The sequence below is a fragment of the Ornithorhynchus anatinus genome, chromosome X1, assembly GCF_004115215.2.
Source record: "Ornithorhynchus anatinus isolate Pmale09 chromosome X1, mOrnAna1.pri.v4, whole genome shotgun sequence".
Lineage (NCBI taxonomy): Eukaryota > Metazoa > Chordata > Mammalia > Monotremata > Ornithorhynchidae > Ornithorhynchus > Ornithorhynchus anatinus.
Genome location: NC_041749.1, coordinates 120771818 through 120788375, shown reverse-complemented (window position 1 = coordinate 120788375; position 16558 = coordinate 120771818). Strand labels below are relative to the sequence as shown.

Here is a 16558-nt window from a genome sequence, read left to right as displayed (position 1 = left end):
ACCATCTTGAACCCTGAAAGGTTCAGAATAGGATGATCAAGATGGTTTAATATACGCTCAGTGCATGCTAATAATCCCTCGAGTTGATAGAATGCTTTCATTTTTCCCAAGTGCTTTCACATCAATTATCTCATCTTTCCTCGCTCTGTCCCTGCGAGGGAGAGCAAAGATCTTATTCCTATTTTTCAGATGAGGAAACAGAGGCCCAGAGTGGTTAAATGACTAGCCCAAGGTCTAGAGCTGGGATTAGAACCCAGATCGCCCACACTCGTGTTCCTTCCACTAGACTCTGAATTGCTTGTGGGCAGGGATTGTGTCTACCAACAATAATTTATTTGCACGATCCCAGGCACTTAGTACAATGTTCTGCACATGGTAAGTGCTGAATGAATGCCATCAATCGATTATTAATGAGTTACCTGCATAACTTTGCCAATTTTGCTGTGATGGACTACGAGTCCTAGGACTCTTTCACTTGCACCCCTACCTAGCCAATTTTTTGGTATGGCTTGGTGTGGTTTGAGAAACAGCATGGCTCAGTGGAAAAGAGCCTGGACTTGGGAATCAGAGATCATGGGTTCGAATCCCGGCTCTGCCACTTGCCAGCTGTGTGACTTTGGGCAAGTCACTTAACTTCTCTGTGCCTCAGAGAGGGGATTAAAAACTGTGAGCCCCACGTGGGACAACCTGATCATCTAGTATACCCCCAGCGCTTAGAACAGTGCTTTGCACATAGTAAGTGCTTAACAAATACCCCCATTATTATTATTATTACCATCACTTGCAGGGATTAGGGATAGGGGTGTCAGTCAGTCAGTCATATTTATTGAGCACTTGCTGGGTGCAGAGCCCTGAACTAAGCATTTAGGAAAGTACAATATAAGAGGCACATTCCCTGCCCACAATGAGCTTACAGTCCAGGGGGTGGTGATGGGGGTTGCTGATGCCGGCCTAGAAACCAAGACCTCTCGACCTACTCATCACTGACTTTGCATACACTTGCTGTGGGGTGTGTGTGTGTGTTGGTGGGGGGGAGGTAGGGGGGAGGGGAGGCATGAGATACGATGCAGATCCTCGAAAGGTCAAAAAGCTCCTCCCTGCAAACCTACTCTTCCTAACCCTTGGACACTGTGGCTTCGGTGGCAGTTCTGTGCTTCTTCCTTCCAAATGACCCTCATTCCCAGATTATGATAGATGCCGTGCTGATTCCCTTACCACCGGGGGTTGCCCCCTGTGCCCTCCCCTTCACTGCCACCTCCTTCCCTCTCTACCTCCCTCTCCTCTTTGTTCCCCATCTCTGCTCTCCAGGCCTCCTCCCTCCCGGGAGGCTAAACCCAGGAATGTGACTCGGGCCTCCGGGGCTCCAGGGCTGGGTGGGGACGGGTTCTGAAGAAAGGAACGATAGAAAAGTTGTGAGCACACGCTCGTTCTCTCCCTCTGTCTCCCTGTTTCTCCCTCAGAGTGTGTGTGTGTGTGTGACTCTCTCAGGGTCTCGCTCTCGCTCTGTCTCCCAAAAAAAGGGGGGAAGAGCGAGAGGAGGGAAAAAAAAAAAAAGCCCAAACCCAACCCACCCTGCCTGCCTGCATTTCCAAGCGGTGGACCTGCCTCCGAGACCAGCCCAATAAGAGCTGCGCGGGGAGGCTGCCGCCTGCTCACTTTTCCACCTCGCTTCACAGTTGCGTCTGGCGGGTGGACGGACGGACGGACGGACAGACGGGCGGGCGGGCGGCAGGCGGGCACAGCGGAGCGCTGCCATCCAGATTAGCCGATCGATCTGGATCAGCCCCGCTGCCCGGGCCGCCAGCCGGAGACATGCCCGCGGCACTTGGCCATGAGGGCACCGAGACCTGAGCGGACCGGGCCCCCGCCCCTGCCCCGCCGCCCCCGCCGCCCCGCTGCCGTCCCGGTCCCGTTCGGGAGTTGGGGCTGAGCCGGCCCCTGGGAGCCGGGCACCGGTAAGTGGCGGTCGGGGGAGGGGAGGCTGCTCCAGACGCTTGCCTTCGGCCGGATGGGGCGGCGGTGCCCGTCCTGCCGGAAGGCGCGGAGACTGCTGGCGGGTCCGACCGCCGGAGGCTGCGCCTAGGGAGAGGCGGGAGGGGCGGCCCGCGGGGACCGACCGACCGGTTCTGAGCCTCGCCCACCGGGAGGCTCTGCCCACACTGGGCCGGCCTCCGTCCAGCCCCGGCGGAGACAGTCCCGCGCTAAGCCCACTTCCCCCGGGGCGGAGAGTGGCTGCCGGCTCCCTCCGCGCCCTGCCCGCGCCCTGGCCGCGCTCTGCCCGCCTGCCCGCCTCAGGCTGCCACTTGCCGGCTGAACCTCGACCAGGCGGGCGGGCGAGCGCCCCGCTGCTACCGCGCCACCCCCAGGACCGCTTCCCCGGACGAGGGGCTCCCCTGCCCTCCTACCTAGCTCCGCGACCCCAGGCAGGCACGAACCCATCACTCTTCTCCTTTTTCTCCCGGGTTTCTCCCCCACCTGGCCGGGGCGAAGAGATCCCGGACAGCCTAGACGTCAACAGGTCCCTGCCATTCTCTCCATCCGATTCCTTCCTCCTTCCTTCTATCCCCCCCCCTTCCTTTCCTCCCTTCTTCCCTTCCTCCATTCCTCTCTTCCTCTCTTCTTCTCTTCCTCCCTTCTTCCCTCTCTCTCTTCCTCCCTTCTTCTCTTCCTCCCTTCTTCCCTTCCTCTCCCTCCCTTCTTCCCTTCCTCCATTCCTCTCTTCCCCCTTCCTCTCTTCTTCTCTTTCTCTCTTCCTCCCTAGTTCCCTTCCTCTTTTCTTTACATCATCTCTTCCTTCTTCCCTTCCTCTTTTCCTTCCTCTTTTCCTTCCATCATCTTTTCCCCCTTCTTTCCTTCCTCTCTTCATATCTCCCTTCCTTCCTTCTATCCTGTCTTGCTCCCTTCATATCTCCCTCCCTTCCTTTCTTCCTTCCTTCCTGCCTGCCTTCCTTCCTTCTTCTCTCCCTTCCTTCCTGCCTTCCTGCCTTGCCTTGCCTGCCTTGCTCCCTTCATCTTCCTTCCTTCCTTCCTTCCTTCCTTCCTTCCTTCCTTCCTTCCTTCCTTCCTTCCTTCCTTCCTTCCTTCCTTCCTTCCTTCCTTCCTTCCTTCCTTCCTTCCTTCCTTCCTTCCTTCTGTCCCTCCTTACTTCCCACAAATGCAGACCCCAACCAAACTCTCTCTATCATGCTCACCCCTCATCCACAGCCAAGTCGCAGGGCAAGTCCGTGAAAAGCCATTCCTAGCTGTGGGCAGGAATGCCAGCTGTTGGCTTGGGCTGCTCAGTGGAAGAAATCAGACAGCATGAATTGTTTATTGTCTTCCACGCACAACATTAGTCCTTAATAGAAAGCAAACGACCAGCTGCCCACCTTCGTTCCAATTAAAGAAGAGAGCTGCTAAGGAACTAAACAGCCGGTCCTCTTAACTTTATTCTTCCTCTTTTGTCAAATCCTCGAGTTTCCCTTGAATAGGAATGATCAAGAATACTTTCCTCAGTTTGATGTCTGAGTAGATTTGCTTATAATCAGATTTCCAGGCAGGGTTTTCCTCAGGGTTTGAATGGAAATGTCAAAAACTGTGCAGGGTTAGAAAGCGATATTTTTCAGGCATCGACACAAGTTAAAATGAGGGGGAATGTAAAGGTAGTGGCTGTATTGTACATAACTACCCGAGGACCACTCTTCCTACCCATGGGCTACCACCTAAATGGTTAAAAACTTTCCTGCATGCCCCCTCCTGTCTTCATTATGTGCTCTTTTCAACTGGAAAACTATATGTGGGAAATAGATACTTATGTAAGATTCTAATGTGGGATTTTCCATGCATTCGCCCTCACTGTTATACCTCGCCGAATGCAGAATGAGCCATGGAATTCCTCATAAAACACAGCCGAAATTTCTGCCTTAGTTGTCTCATTTATTCAGGGGTGCCCTATTCTTTCTGTGCTATGTGGTTCAGGGCAAATGCAGGTGTTTCTCTGATTTTCATCATTTGAAGCATCGGTGTCATAAAGAACATCTTACCTGAGAGCAAAATTTGGTTGTGTGTTGGGGGGAAATCCTCGGAAACCTTATAACTAGCATGGCTTTCCATCACACTGCAATCCGTGGCATTGAGAAAGTCCGAGAAATTCCTAATTCATGAAAATGCAATCAGCGTGGCAATTTCGAATGGGGAATCTTGCAAGGCTCTGATATTGATTCCAAGACCCCCGTCTCATGCTCATTTCTCCATGGAAAAGGTGAAAGGACTCAATCCATCTTTGATCCCCCCCCCCCCCGAAAAAAGTCCCATCCAATTCCAGGTGAGGGAATCCTTCTCAGACCATACCTCCAGCTTGGACTATTCTAGTCCCCCTTAATCAGACCTGCCTTCTTGCCAAAAACTGTTCAAAGGATGAGCAGTTGGCCTTAGACCCCCTGTGAATTGGTTTCTCATGGACTGGAGGAGCACAGAAGCTTTGCTGATGTTTGTAGAATTTCTGGATGGACCGACCGTCTTCAGTTTTATTTGCTACACTCTGACTAATGCCCTCTGAAATCTCTTCAGATTTCAGTACTGATAAGTTTCCAGTGAGCTTCCTCTCTGGGTCCTGGAATTTAACTCCCAGTGATTAAACTCCTCTAAGATGAAAGGGCTCTGTCTAATGTCATAAAAGTCTCTCACTTACCTATCCTTAGTTCCCCCCCACCCCATGAGACTTTGAAAGACTTTCTATCCCACTGCTAGTGTGAGAGGTCAGCCATTTTACCCTTGAGACATCTGAAAAAAAGTTGAAGATCATGTACACGGTTCTAAAATAATGCTCAGAGCAAAAAAGGAGTTTTACTTCCCCACAACATGAACGGTGACTTTGAAGGGAAATTCGACCATGAAAACTCACTTTACATTCGCTGGGACCTGAATCGTTCTTCAAGAAATTAGTGTTACTGTAGAGAACTTTCGGGAGGCTTAATAGTTGGCCAAACTTTACTCTATCTGTAAGAACGTAAAGGATAGAGAACTGCTTCAGGTGAAGATCCCAAAGATGAGCCCAGCCGGTATTTCGGGTGACTGGTGTATGACTCTACTCATAACGCAAGCACCTGTCTTTCATCTTTCAGCCGCCCAAACTTCCTTGGCTTCTATGGTAGCAGCCCACCTGGCGGTCACTATTTGGTGACAAAATGAATTCTTGAGACATATCGGCTTAATTGCTAAGATCAGGGAATTGTGAATTATCGTCTCTCATAACTTTCACATGCAATAAACTGGATTTTATTGAAGTAAAGGAAGCAAAAAGAGAACAGGATTTACTAGTAGTTAAGTGTTCCAAGTATCATTGCTACCACAAGCTTGTGTCAATAGAATTCAATTACAGTATATGGTAAAAATGCCACATTTTTCTTTCTTGTTGCCATAGAAAAGGTGTACTTCAAAGGTTTATAAGCATATCTATTTGAGGAAATTTACCCTTTAGAAGCCATGATTGTGCACATGAAATTGACATTCAGTTTACATTTCCAACCATTCTTTTCTAGTCCTTGAATATATTCAGTACAGTTTTTTGTTTGACAAATCAAGGGGGGAAAAAAAAGAAAGAACCAGTGCAGTAGCATTTCAATTATGAATGCAATTTCAGTTCTCAAGATCTCCCTTTGAAAATATGGTACTTGGCGGGTTATAAATTCCGTTTTTTTCTATTTCACATTTTTTAAGTTAGGGGTATCTGGGAGAAAAAGGTAGTGTACTTGGATTTCCAATGCTGCCCTGACTCCCCGCTTGAAAGACTCAGCTGGTCCTAAATTGGGAAAGGACAACTTGCCTTCCCTGCCACAGGTTTCACACCTTTCAGTCAGAGGGTAATGCATGTTTCAGAACGAAATGGTCAATTCAAGGAAGCACTACAAATTCGTATGTTCCTGTAAGTGACTTGTTTGTTGGTTCAAATCCTTGAGGTTTCCAAATCCTCTCTTCCACTCCTTTGGGAATAGGAGGGAGAGGAGAAAATGATCTCCCTTCTTTAGCAGCATGTAACTCATGCATTTACCTTAGCAAGCAAATGGGCATAAATAGATAGGGACATCAGTTGAGGACTGAAACCTATCTTCTCAATAGTCATTTTTAATTAACTGGAAGGTTATTGTTCTTCATTATTTCATTTTCATGGAAATTTAGGATGAGCAGTGTATTGCTTCTGAGCTGTGGGCTCTTGCCTGTTTCAGATGTAACTAAAAGGAGAAAATGAGTTAAACCTGGCCACTTCAAAAGGTCAGAAATGAAATCAGTTCATTAGGTTTCTTCGAACTGAATCTTGATCATCATTCCATGGCATAAATGGTCACCAATAATGCCTCCTGTCTTTAATGTATGGAGTTTCATTTGCAGAGTTTTAAATGTCATAGGCAGCTTTAAACCTGAACATTTCCCATCTTCTTGTTTCTTGACATTAGGCAGTTTGGGTACCAGTGGAAGATAGATTACTTGGGGTGTTTGGCTCCCAGCAATGGCATCGCTGAAGAAAATTACAGATAGCTGAATAATAGTTTGCCGTGTGCAAGTACATCCTGACAGAAGGCTAAGAGGGTGCAGTGTATTTGGCCTTTACTAATTCTTTGGAAATTTTCAATAAAAACAAGTAACTACTGCCTCCATGCCCAAATGTTGAGGGAGAAATGATTAGTTAGGCAAGGTTTCCTAAATGCTTGATTGTCAGTCTTACAGTGCAAGGACCCAGTCTGTCTCTTTTGTAACTCATGTTGCACCCAGATAATAATTTTTTTCAATCCTTTAAAGGACTATGAGAATATGAAAATGACGTGCAGCTTCATGACTGGGTGGACATCAAGGAGAAGCTACTGAGGCTTTAGGTGATAGTCGATTTTGGAAGGAGAAAATTCTCCTCATCATTGATTGTTGAATATACAAAATGAGTGCAGACTGTAGTCTTTCCCTTACTAAATAGGCAGACCTACTGTAGCACTGACCAATTTTATTTTTTAACATGGACTGCCTTTATTTTTGAACTTGAGCAGAGCAGCTCTCTTTTACATGAGAAGCAGCGTGGCTCACTGGAAAGAGCATGGGCTTTGGAGTCAGAGGTCATGGGTTCGAACTCCGGCTCTACCACTTGTCAGCTGTGTGACTTTGGGCAAGTCACTTAACTTCTCGGTGCCTCAGTTACCTCATCTGTAAAATGGGGATTAAGACTGTGAGCCCCACGTGGGACAACCTGATTCCCCTGTGTCTAGCCCAGCGCTTAGAACAGTGCTTGGCACATAGTAAGTGCTTAACAAATACCAAATACCAACATTATTACTATGTGTGAGCTGAAAGTCTGAGGTCTCAGATGACGGTGTTAAACTGCTGGGCATTGATCCAAATCAGTAGGAACCTGCTCCCCTGAAATGCCAGAAATACCAAAGCATTTTTTCCAAACACAATTGGGGTATGCTAATAAACGTTAATAAAGTGCTGATAAAATTACAACTGGGAAATAGCCCATATCTCCCCTACATCCGCCCTGCCTTTTATGCCTCCCCCTTTTATGCCCCCCCCCCCACACTTGGGTTACTGTAATCATTCCTTTTCTTTTAAGGATTTTTAAAATTCACATTATATTAGTATGTAAAATACAATCTTCCTCTATCTTTTCTCCTTATAGATGGAGTAACATGTAAGTAGACTATTTGATTACTAGAGGGCAGAGCATTAAAGTATATTGAAGCAAGAACAATATAAGATAAATTGATTTTTTGGATGTATGAAGCCAGATTTAATAAGCAAATAATTTCAATTCCTTCGTGTTTAAGTAAGACAACCATGATAATAAATCCCGGTAAGATTCATCATGATGTAAGGCCAGATTCAATGGAACAGCAGTGAACAGAAAAGATCATGCTTTGTTCATTTAAAAAATTCAGCCTGCTGGATCAAGGAGTTGTGTGACCTAGAACAAATCACTTATCTTTGCTGAATCTAAGTTTATCCATCTGTTGAATGGAGCCGGTTGTCCTGCCTGAAAAGTAGTTCACAGTTATTGTACCTCCTTTCTGAGTCTGGATTCTTGCTGTTTTTGACTAGAGACAAAATATTTTTCTCTCTCTTTCTTTCCCCCTTTCACTCCCTCTTCTCCCCGCACTCTGTCTCTCCTTTCCTTTATTTAAAAATGGTATTTGTTAAGCACTTACTATGTTCCAGGCAGCATGGCTCAGTGGAAAAGAGCCTGGGCTTCGGAGTCAGAGGTCCTGAGTTCGACTCCCGGCCCTGCCATTTGTCAGCTGTGTGACTGTGGGCAAGTCACTTAACTTCTCCGTGCCTTAGTTATCTCATCTGTAAAATGGGGATTAACTGTGAGCCCCAGGTGGGACAACCTGATTACCCTGTGTCTACCCCAGCGCTTGCAACAGTGCTCGGCACATAGTAAGCGCTTAACAAATACCAACATTATTATCATTATTATTATTACTAAATGCTGAGATAGAAGATAATCAGATTAGACACAGTCTATGTGCTTGGCACATAGTAAGTGCTTAACGAATACCATAATTATTATTAATCCCCATTTTTTTCAGATGAGGGAACTGAGGCACAGAGAAGTTAAGTGACTTGTCCCAGGTCACACTGCAGACAAGTGGCAGATCTGGGATTAGAACCCAGGTCCTTCGGATTCCCTGGTCCAGGCTTTATCCACTAGGCCATGCTGCTGCTTCTTGTGCTTGTGCTTCTCATGCTCATCTTTACTTCCCTTCTTCCCCTTCCTTTTATCCCTCTCCTTCATCTCCCTTCCTTCTCCTTTGCCCTCCTTCCCTCTCTCTCATTTTTTCCCTTCTTTCCCACCTCCTCCTCACGGTTTGTTCCACCTCATCCTTCCCTCTTACTTCCTCGCTTCTTTTCTTCCTCCTTTTTTTTCTGCTTTCCACTCTCCTTCCACTCCTCCCTTCACCTCTTCCCCTCCGCCCTTTCCCTTCCTCCCCCTTTTCTTCCTCCATTTCCCCCCTCCACCTTTCCTTCAGCTTCCTCCTTCCTCCCTCCTCTTCCTCCTCCTCTCTTCCCTTTCCTCTTCTTCTTCCTCCTCCTCCCTTCCTCCCCCATCTCCCTTTCCTTCACAGTAGGTAGCTATTTTTTTTTTTCCAATTAAAGACTTGGGAGTATTTCCCCAAATCCATATTATTGGAGAATTCACAGAGCATGGTGATCAGACTACATAGACCCAGGCAAGGAGAGTTGCTCTACAGAAATCAAGTGTGCTGAGCCTCTGAGAAGAAGGGTCCTATGCCAACTCAACATTTACTATGAACTTAGTCCTGGCGGCTCTTCCCCGCCTTGCTTAACGTCTCTGCGAGGCTAATCGGAGCCTGGATCTTCTCCTCCGTCCAACAGATCCAGGCTTGGGGCAGTCGCAGGGGAAAGAGGGCGATAGAGCATCATGGAAAGAAAACCGACTCTCACAGAGCTTGCCTTAGCTGCCCAAGCTAATTAAAATATAGAATGTTAGTTTCGTTATTATGATTTCATTTACAAGTGAAAGAGAGAGAAGGCGAGAGAGGGAGTGAGGGTGTATGTGTGTGTGTGTGAGAAAAGAGAGAGAGAGAGAGAGAGAGAGAGAGAGAGAGAGAGAGAGCGCTTTGTCGTTTTCATAGTTGCATTAGTTATAAATTTAGGAAGAGACACTATAGCTCAGCACCCTAAAAGGGCTGTTTTTTTCGAATCACGTCAACATGTGCTATATTGTTCAATGGAAGTGCCGAAGAGTTTTTATTTAAATATAACATTCCTATATAAAGAACTCTCTACTGGGTACAAATCTATAGACTGAAACAAAAAGCGTGTTGTTATTCTAATTAACTGCATTGCAGGACAAACACAGGCAAGAATGACTGAAGTCAAGCTGCATTAGGAAGGAGTGTTGAGAGCACTGCCCAGAGCGAAAATAGGCTTGGAGTTTCTCTGCTGAGGTTTGACGCGAGTTCCGGAGATGCAGGATAAAGGTGGTGTCGGGCTCCGGTAGCAGCAGGAGGGCTCTAAGTTAGACTCTAGGAAAAAAAAAGACAAAAAATCCAGCCCCAAACTCCGTGGTTTCAAGGGTTTGGAAGACACTAGGTCGACAAAGTAGGAGAGGTTGTTGGGAGAATAGACTAGGAATATTCAAGACCCCGACTGCTGGGACAGACGGAGATGAGACTGGATTGAGTCCCTCCCCAACCTTATGCATCTGCCTGTCTGGAGGGCAAACAGGTTTGGAATTTCCACTCCTTGAAAGAGAAATCAGGAAGAAGAAATGGACAGAAAGACCCCAAACTTTCAATTCGAGACAATGAAAGATGAATTGCTAATGGACTGATAGTGTGTTTGGAAAAGGGCTCTTAGATGTGCTTGCTTTTAAGACTCACTGAGAGCAGGTAAGTTTATGATCCACAGTCAGGAAGGAAAGACAAAAAAAATCCTCATCTCTGAAAGTGAGGCAATGTAAAGAAATTCTTCTGAAAGATTGGGGAAGACAGGCTCACTGGTTTTATTATTCTGATTTGGGCAGCCATTCCAGGATTTGTCATCTATATGGGTCAAAGACTATCACTGGATGGCATGCTTAAGTAGTCCAGTGACAACCAACAGTCTCACCAAATTGAACCCAGCCCGTTTAGTAAGGTGCCATGTTGGATGCAAGATAACGAACATCTACCTGCTTTTAAGTGCTTTTAAGCTGTGTACCAGTGATGCTAAATGGCCCGGTCTGAAAAGCGTCTAATGAAAACCCCCTGTTCCCGTGCATCATTTCGCTTCTATGCAATCATATAGCCAATAACATCAACGGAAAATAAAAAGGTAATTTGCTGTCGACTCCAATAATCTGTTGGATTAGATTCTCAAGCCTTTGTAAAAGCTTCTTCTAGACTATTATAACGACGAGTGACTTTTAATAGTTTTTTTTTACATACTAATCCAAGTTATTTGCAAAATCAATGGCACAATATTCTTATATAACTACAGCAAATATCTAAGAATCGACCCAACTCACCTTAACAAAATGTTGGGGTCAGCAGACTTATCTGAAGCCCGTAATTAGAAGCATCTACAAAACAGTAATGAATGCAGAATGAAATTAAAAAGAGATTGCCCCAGAAGAGCTAAAGTTCTTAAGGGGGTTCTTAAACACATTCCAATGTATAAGAATTCCCTGGAGGCTGAAAAATCTCCTCGTCTTGCTCTCGTGGTGTAAATCAATGCGGCAGCATTATAATAAAGTGGATTACTTGGGCCAGACAGTCATATTGTGGTTTTGAAATCTAAAAATAAATTGATTTTTTTTTCAAGCTTTTACAACCTTACTCAATTTCTCTCTCATGGAGTATAGGCAAGCAGTTTGTGTGTTCAACTACTTTTTATAAACTTTATTAATTCTGGTAATAGTGTCTTAGCATTGAGTGGCATCTCCAGGATCTTTTGAAAGTTCCCACCTAATCACTAAAGAAGCCCACGTTAGATTGGTGGTCACAGCGATGTGGGTTGCCAAAGACCCATTTTGCCAGTCTAGTGAAGCCCGGATGGCCAGTGGCACTGTGAAATCTTGCCTTTGTTTGTAGCACGGTCTCATCACATAGCCTGGCCTCACCATATAGCCTGGCAGTGAGTCAAGTTCCACCGGCCAGTTTGGATATATGAGGGAATGAGGTCAATCAGTCAATCCATCAGTCAGATTTGGGCAGCTACTGTATATAGAGCACTGAACTAGATGCTTGGGAGAGTAATCCTAATAACTGTACTATTTGTGAAGGGCTTAAATGGGTACCAGGCACCGGGCTAAATTCTAAAATAGGCAAATTACACAGAGATCAGATACAGTCCTGGTCCCGCATGGGGCTTACACTGTAAGCAGGAGGGAAAAAATATATTTAATTCCCATTTTACAGATGAGGAAACAGAGGCACAGACTAGGGTTAGTAGAATTGTAAGCTTCATGTGGGCAGGGAATGTGTCACTCTATTTTGTCCTTCCCAAATGCTTAATGCAATAAATACCACTAACACTACTACTACTATTGCTACTCTGGTACTACTACTTCTACTACTACTACTGCTGCTGCTACTCCTACTACATGATCTCTACCCTCAAGGTGTGAAGTCACAGCAGCAAATGGTTATTCATTCATTCATTCATTCATTCATTCATTCATTCAATCGTATTAATTGAGTGCTTCCTGTGTGCAGAACACTGTACTAAGTGCTTGGGAGCTACAATACAGCAATAAAGAGAGAGAATCCCTGATCACAACTGGCTTACAATCTAGAACGGGGGAAACAGACATCAAAACATGTAATTTCTTCATTTGGCAAAAATAAAGCAATAGGCATGTGTTGGAATTTAAACCCAGAGCATGCTGTGGGAATGGTGGCCCCTAAACTATTCAATAACATAGAACAGTGCTTGGCACATAGTAAGTGCTTAACAAATGCCATCATTTTTTTTAACATACAATCCTCTCACAGAACAGTCCTTGCTCTCTGCAGTCAGTTTTCCAAATGCGGACTTCGTCATATATACATAATCACATGCACGATGCTGATTAAAGTCGAAATGGACCCTGCCTTTGGGAAAGATTGACTGCAAATTCTCAAATACCTGAGATTATGCTGTATGGAAACCTTCTGGAGAACATTTTATCCATTTCTCCAGTGGCTTGGGGGGTTGTTCAGCCTATAGCACATCCTAGTTGATTTATCTGCCCCACCCTCTTTTGCTTGTTGCCCCTCAGGGGTTGAAGGGCTTGTCCAGGATTTGGGATTAGCCTTTTTCAATGACTCCTATTGTTTAAGTTCTTTCAGTTAGTTAAGGTATGTATTTAGGGTTTACACAGCCCTGGGGTAGATACAAGATAGAAAAAGCAGATGCATCTTTCTCTTTTTTTAATGGTATTTGCTAAGCACTTATGTGTGCCTGGCACTGTGCTAAGTGAGGGGGTAGATTCAAGTTAGTCCCTGTCCCACATGGGCCTCACAGTCTCAATCCCTATTTTACAGATGAGGTAACAGAGTCCCAGAAATGTGAAGTGACTTACCCAAAGTTACACAGCAGGCAAATGGCTGAGTCAGGATTAGAACCCAGGTTCTCTGATTCCAAGGCCCAGAGTCTTTCCCCTAGGCCATGCTGCTTCTCCCACATGGGCCTCACAGTTGTGGTGAGGATAAAAGCAGTGCCTTAGAATTTCTTCAAGATAAAATAAAAATATTATTTTAAAGAGACAGAGCCTATTGAGAGGCCAATATCATCAATATTCATTCAGTCAGTCATATTTATTGAGCACTTAAAGTGTGCAAAGCACTGTACTAAGCACTTGGGAGAGTACAATATAACAATAAACAGACACATTCCCTGTCCACAATGAGTTTACCAGCTAGAGGAGACAATATGAATAAATAATTAAATAAATAAATTATGAACATGCAAATAAATGCTGTGAGTCTGGTAGTGGGGGATGAATAAAGGGAGCAAGTCAGGGTGATGCAGAAGGGAGTGAGAGAAGAGGGAAGAAGGGCTTAGTCAGGGAAGGCCTCTTGGAGGAGATGTGCCTTCACTAAGGTTTTGTAGACTGTCTCTTGGATGTGAGGAGGGAGGGCATTCCAGGCGGCGGAGGTCGGCGGAGAAGATTCGCACGCTATTGAGTGAGTGCCTATGGAATGAAAGCTCTGTAGTAAACATTTGGGAGAGTACAGCAGAACAAAGATTCTTAGTCCCTGCTCTTCTGGATTTTACAATACAATATAAACTGTTTTACCCATGCACAAGGAATTCTCACAACATTCTTGAGTGCTACTACTCAAGTGCTCAGTACAGTGCTCTGCACACAGTGCTCAATATATACGATTGAATGAATAGTAGTAGTAGGAGCAGCAACAGAAGAAGAAGTAGTAACTGTAATAATATTAAGTGCCTATTGGATGCAGAGCCCCATGCTAAGCACTGAGAAAAAAAAATACCCTGGTGAGAATTGGACATGGTCCCTAGCTCTCAAGAGGCTCTCAGTGGATGAAGACATAAGATACTTTTAAGAAGTCAGGGAGTTGCCATGGAAATTCATGTTTTCCCCTTTTCGAGGGAAATGACTCTTTCCTGACCCTCCTTTCAACAGTCCCTCCCTCTCGCCCCCACCGTCCCCCTTGTGAGTAGGTGAAAGGTCTTACATTTTGTCTCTAATTCCATTCAAAGAATGACAATAAAGGCGATTGTAGTGGTCAGCTTGTTAAACCAGGGACACTACCTTTATTGGCCTGGAAACCCAAACCAAAGCAAATCAGCTCCTTCCACATAGACCACTAAGCAGCCCATCAGATGGTAATGACTTTCTATCACTACAGTCCTGGGTCAGATTTGAACTGGCCACCTCCAGGTGAAAGGTCCTCTCTCCCATTATTAATTCCCTGAGTCAACCAGTTCCCTATAGTTTCCCAAAGAATTACTTTTGAATCTGATCCAATCCCGCTGGATTTTTTCCCAAGAACCACTGATTTTATTTCTTATCTTTTTTTTTTTTGAGAAGGAAGTAATACATTTTGCCATACTGAAGATAAGGAAAAAATAGTAGCCGATAACTCTGGAAATTTTTCTTTTCAAAGAAGCCCTTCCTAAATCACCTCAATTGAACAATTATATTTTGACCAAATTGAATCCTCCCGATTTTTTTTTTTTATGGAATTTAAATCCCTCATTGGTCTGGGCACTGAAAAAACCCTGATAATACCTGTATATACTAGACACCTGAAAATTTATTTCTGAGAGATTCCGATTTTGCTCCCTTACCAATAGTAAGCTTGATGCAGAATTCCATTCTTTAACCTGAACAAACTAGCTTTCCAGGTTTCTGAAATGGCAAAGACTGTGGGAACTGTGTTTATTTTTCTCTTAAAAACAGGAGATTGGATTTATTATTCCCTGACTGACATTCAGAAATCACATACCTGGTTTTGCTGGACAGTGCTGGATTAGTTATCAGGTTTGTTTAAAATGGTAAAAGTAATGTTTTTCACTATCATACATATATGAACAGAGGTGTTTTCCTTAGCAATTCTCTAAATTATTGTTGGAAAAGCATGCATTTATTTGGTTTCCTTAAGAACATGAGATAAAAAAGAAAAACAGCTCCCTGTTACTATTCTTTTCATGTCAGTTATCTGTGGTCAGCTTTTATGGAAAGTGAGTATTTATTAATGACGTCTAACAAGGCTTTCCTACAAGTGAAAATCACAGATCACTCTCGTCTGCAAAATAGGAAACCCCTGAACTAACACCTGATGTTTTTTCCTTGATCGACAATTTTAGAAATAAGTGAATGTGTTTGAAATCTGTCTCCATGTATTTTTAGCTGGAATGTTCCTTGTTTTGGCAGGAATCTGGAAGTTCGAGACTCCAGTGGATCTCGGTCTTCTCATCCAAGCAGTTTTTAGTTGCGGTTGCTGTGCCGAAATAGTGAGCATCCTGCACTGCATAATGAATTGGATGGTTGGTGCCCAGAAGCAGATGCAATAACCGTTGATTTTTTCTGACGATCGGCTGACCTGGTGGCACGATGTCAGAACGACTCGTGGTCATGCTTTTGGACCTGTGGACCCCATTAATGCTTCTGTGGATTACTGTCGTGCCTCAAATGTCCATGGCCCCGCTGAACCACTCTCAACTTTTACCTACTGACTCCAATGTAGAACTGGACGGACTCATTGACGATCAGCGTGTTTTGAACCGTTCCAAGAGGGGCTGGGTTTGGAATCAAATGTTTGTCCTGGAAGAGTTTTCTGGACCGGAACCCATACTAGTTGGCCGGGTAAGTGTGCTATTTGAGACGATAACTCACACCTCAGTCCGTATTGCTTGTGAAACTGGAGTCCCCAAAAGGCTTGCTCATTTTCAAAGAGTATCTTCAGAGCTCCAAAACAGGGTGAACCTTTTGCTTGTTAGCTGGTTATGGTATTTATTAAGTGCTTACTGTGTGCCAAGCACTGGGGTAGATATAAACCATAACAGATCAGAAACAGCCCATGGCCCACACTGGACTCACAATCTTGGGCGATGGTGCAGATAAATCCCTTGAAGACCAAGGAATGTAAACCAGAAATGTCTCATCACCCACGAGTACAGACTTTTGGGTGGAGACTGCCTCAAATCTCTCTTTTTTTGGCCAAGGATACAGAAATGGATGTGGTTTTTCTCTAATGTCACAAGAAGCTATGTTTGCCTTCTCTACTCTAGAAAATGGTCCTTGCTTCATGCTCTTTTCTCTAAGCTATTCTTTGGAAGCCAGTTTTATTTTTATGTGATGGGTTAAAAAGCCAGTATCCAATCAGCGTGTTAAACCCGGCTGCTAGGTGGTGTGAACTCATTTGTCTGAAAGAAAGGAACTACTCAGACCAAGGGAGGGTGTGATTCATTTTAATACGATAGGGGCAGAATTTGGCAGGGTCTTAAGAGTAGGGTGAAATAGTTAACTATTCAGGCTTTAACTTCCCCCTTCCTAGCTGTCTCTGGCTATTTACTGATCTTTTTAGATTTCCTTTCTCAGTGCTGATATTTTTTCTCAGTCAGGGGCTCGTGA

General features: G+C 44.7%; 1 protein-coding gene across 2 annotated transcripts in view; it reads left to right on the top strand.

The window, feature by feature from the left end:
• Positions 1-1891: 1891 nt before the first annotated feature.
• Positions 1892-16558, top strand: part of CDH8 (cadherin 8) — a 368100-nt gene continuing 353433 nt past the window's right edge. For both annotated transcript variants that reach the window (XM_029052199.2, XM_029052200.1), the window contains exons 1-2: positions 1892-1955; positions 15359-15790. In XM_029052199.2, coding sequence (XP_028908032.1) covers positions 15539-15790 — 252 coding nt within the window. In that variant the 5' untranslated portion in view covers positions 1892-1955; positions 15359-15538. The remainder of the gene's footprint in view (positions 1956-15358; positions 15791-16558) is intronic.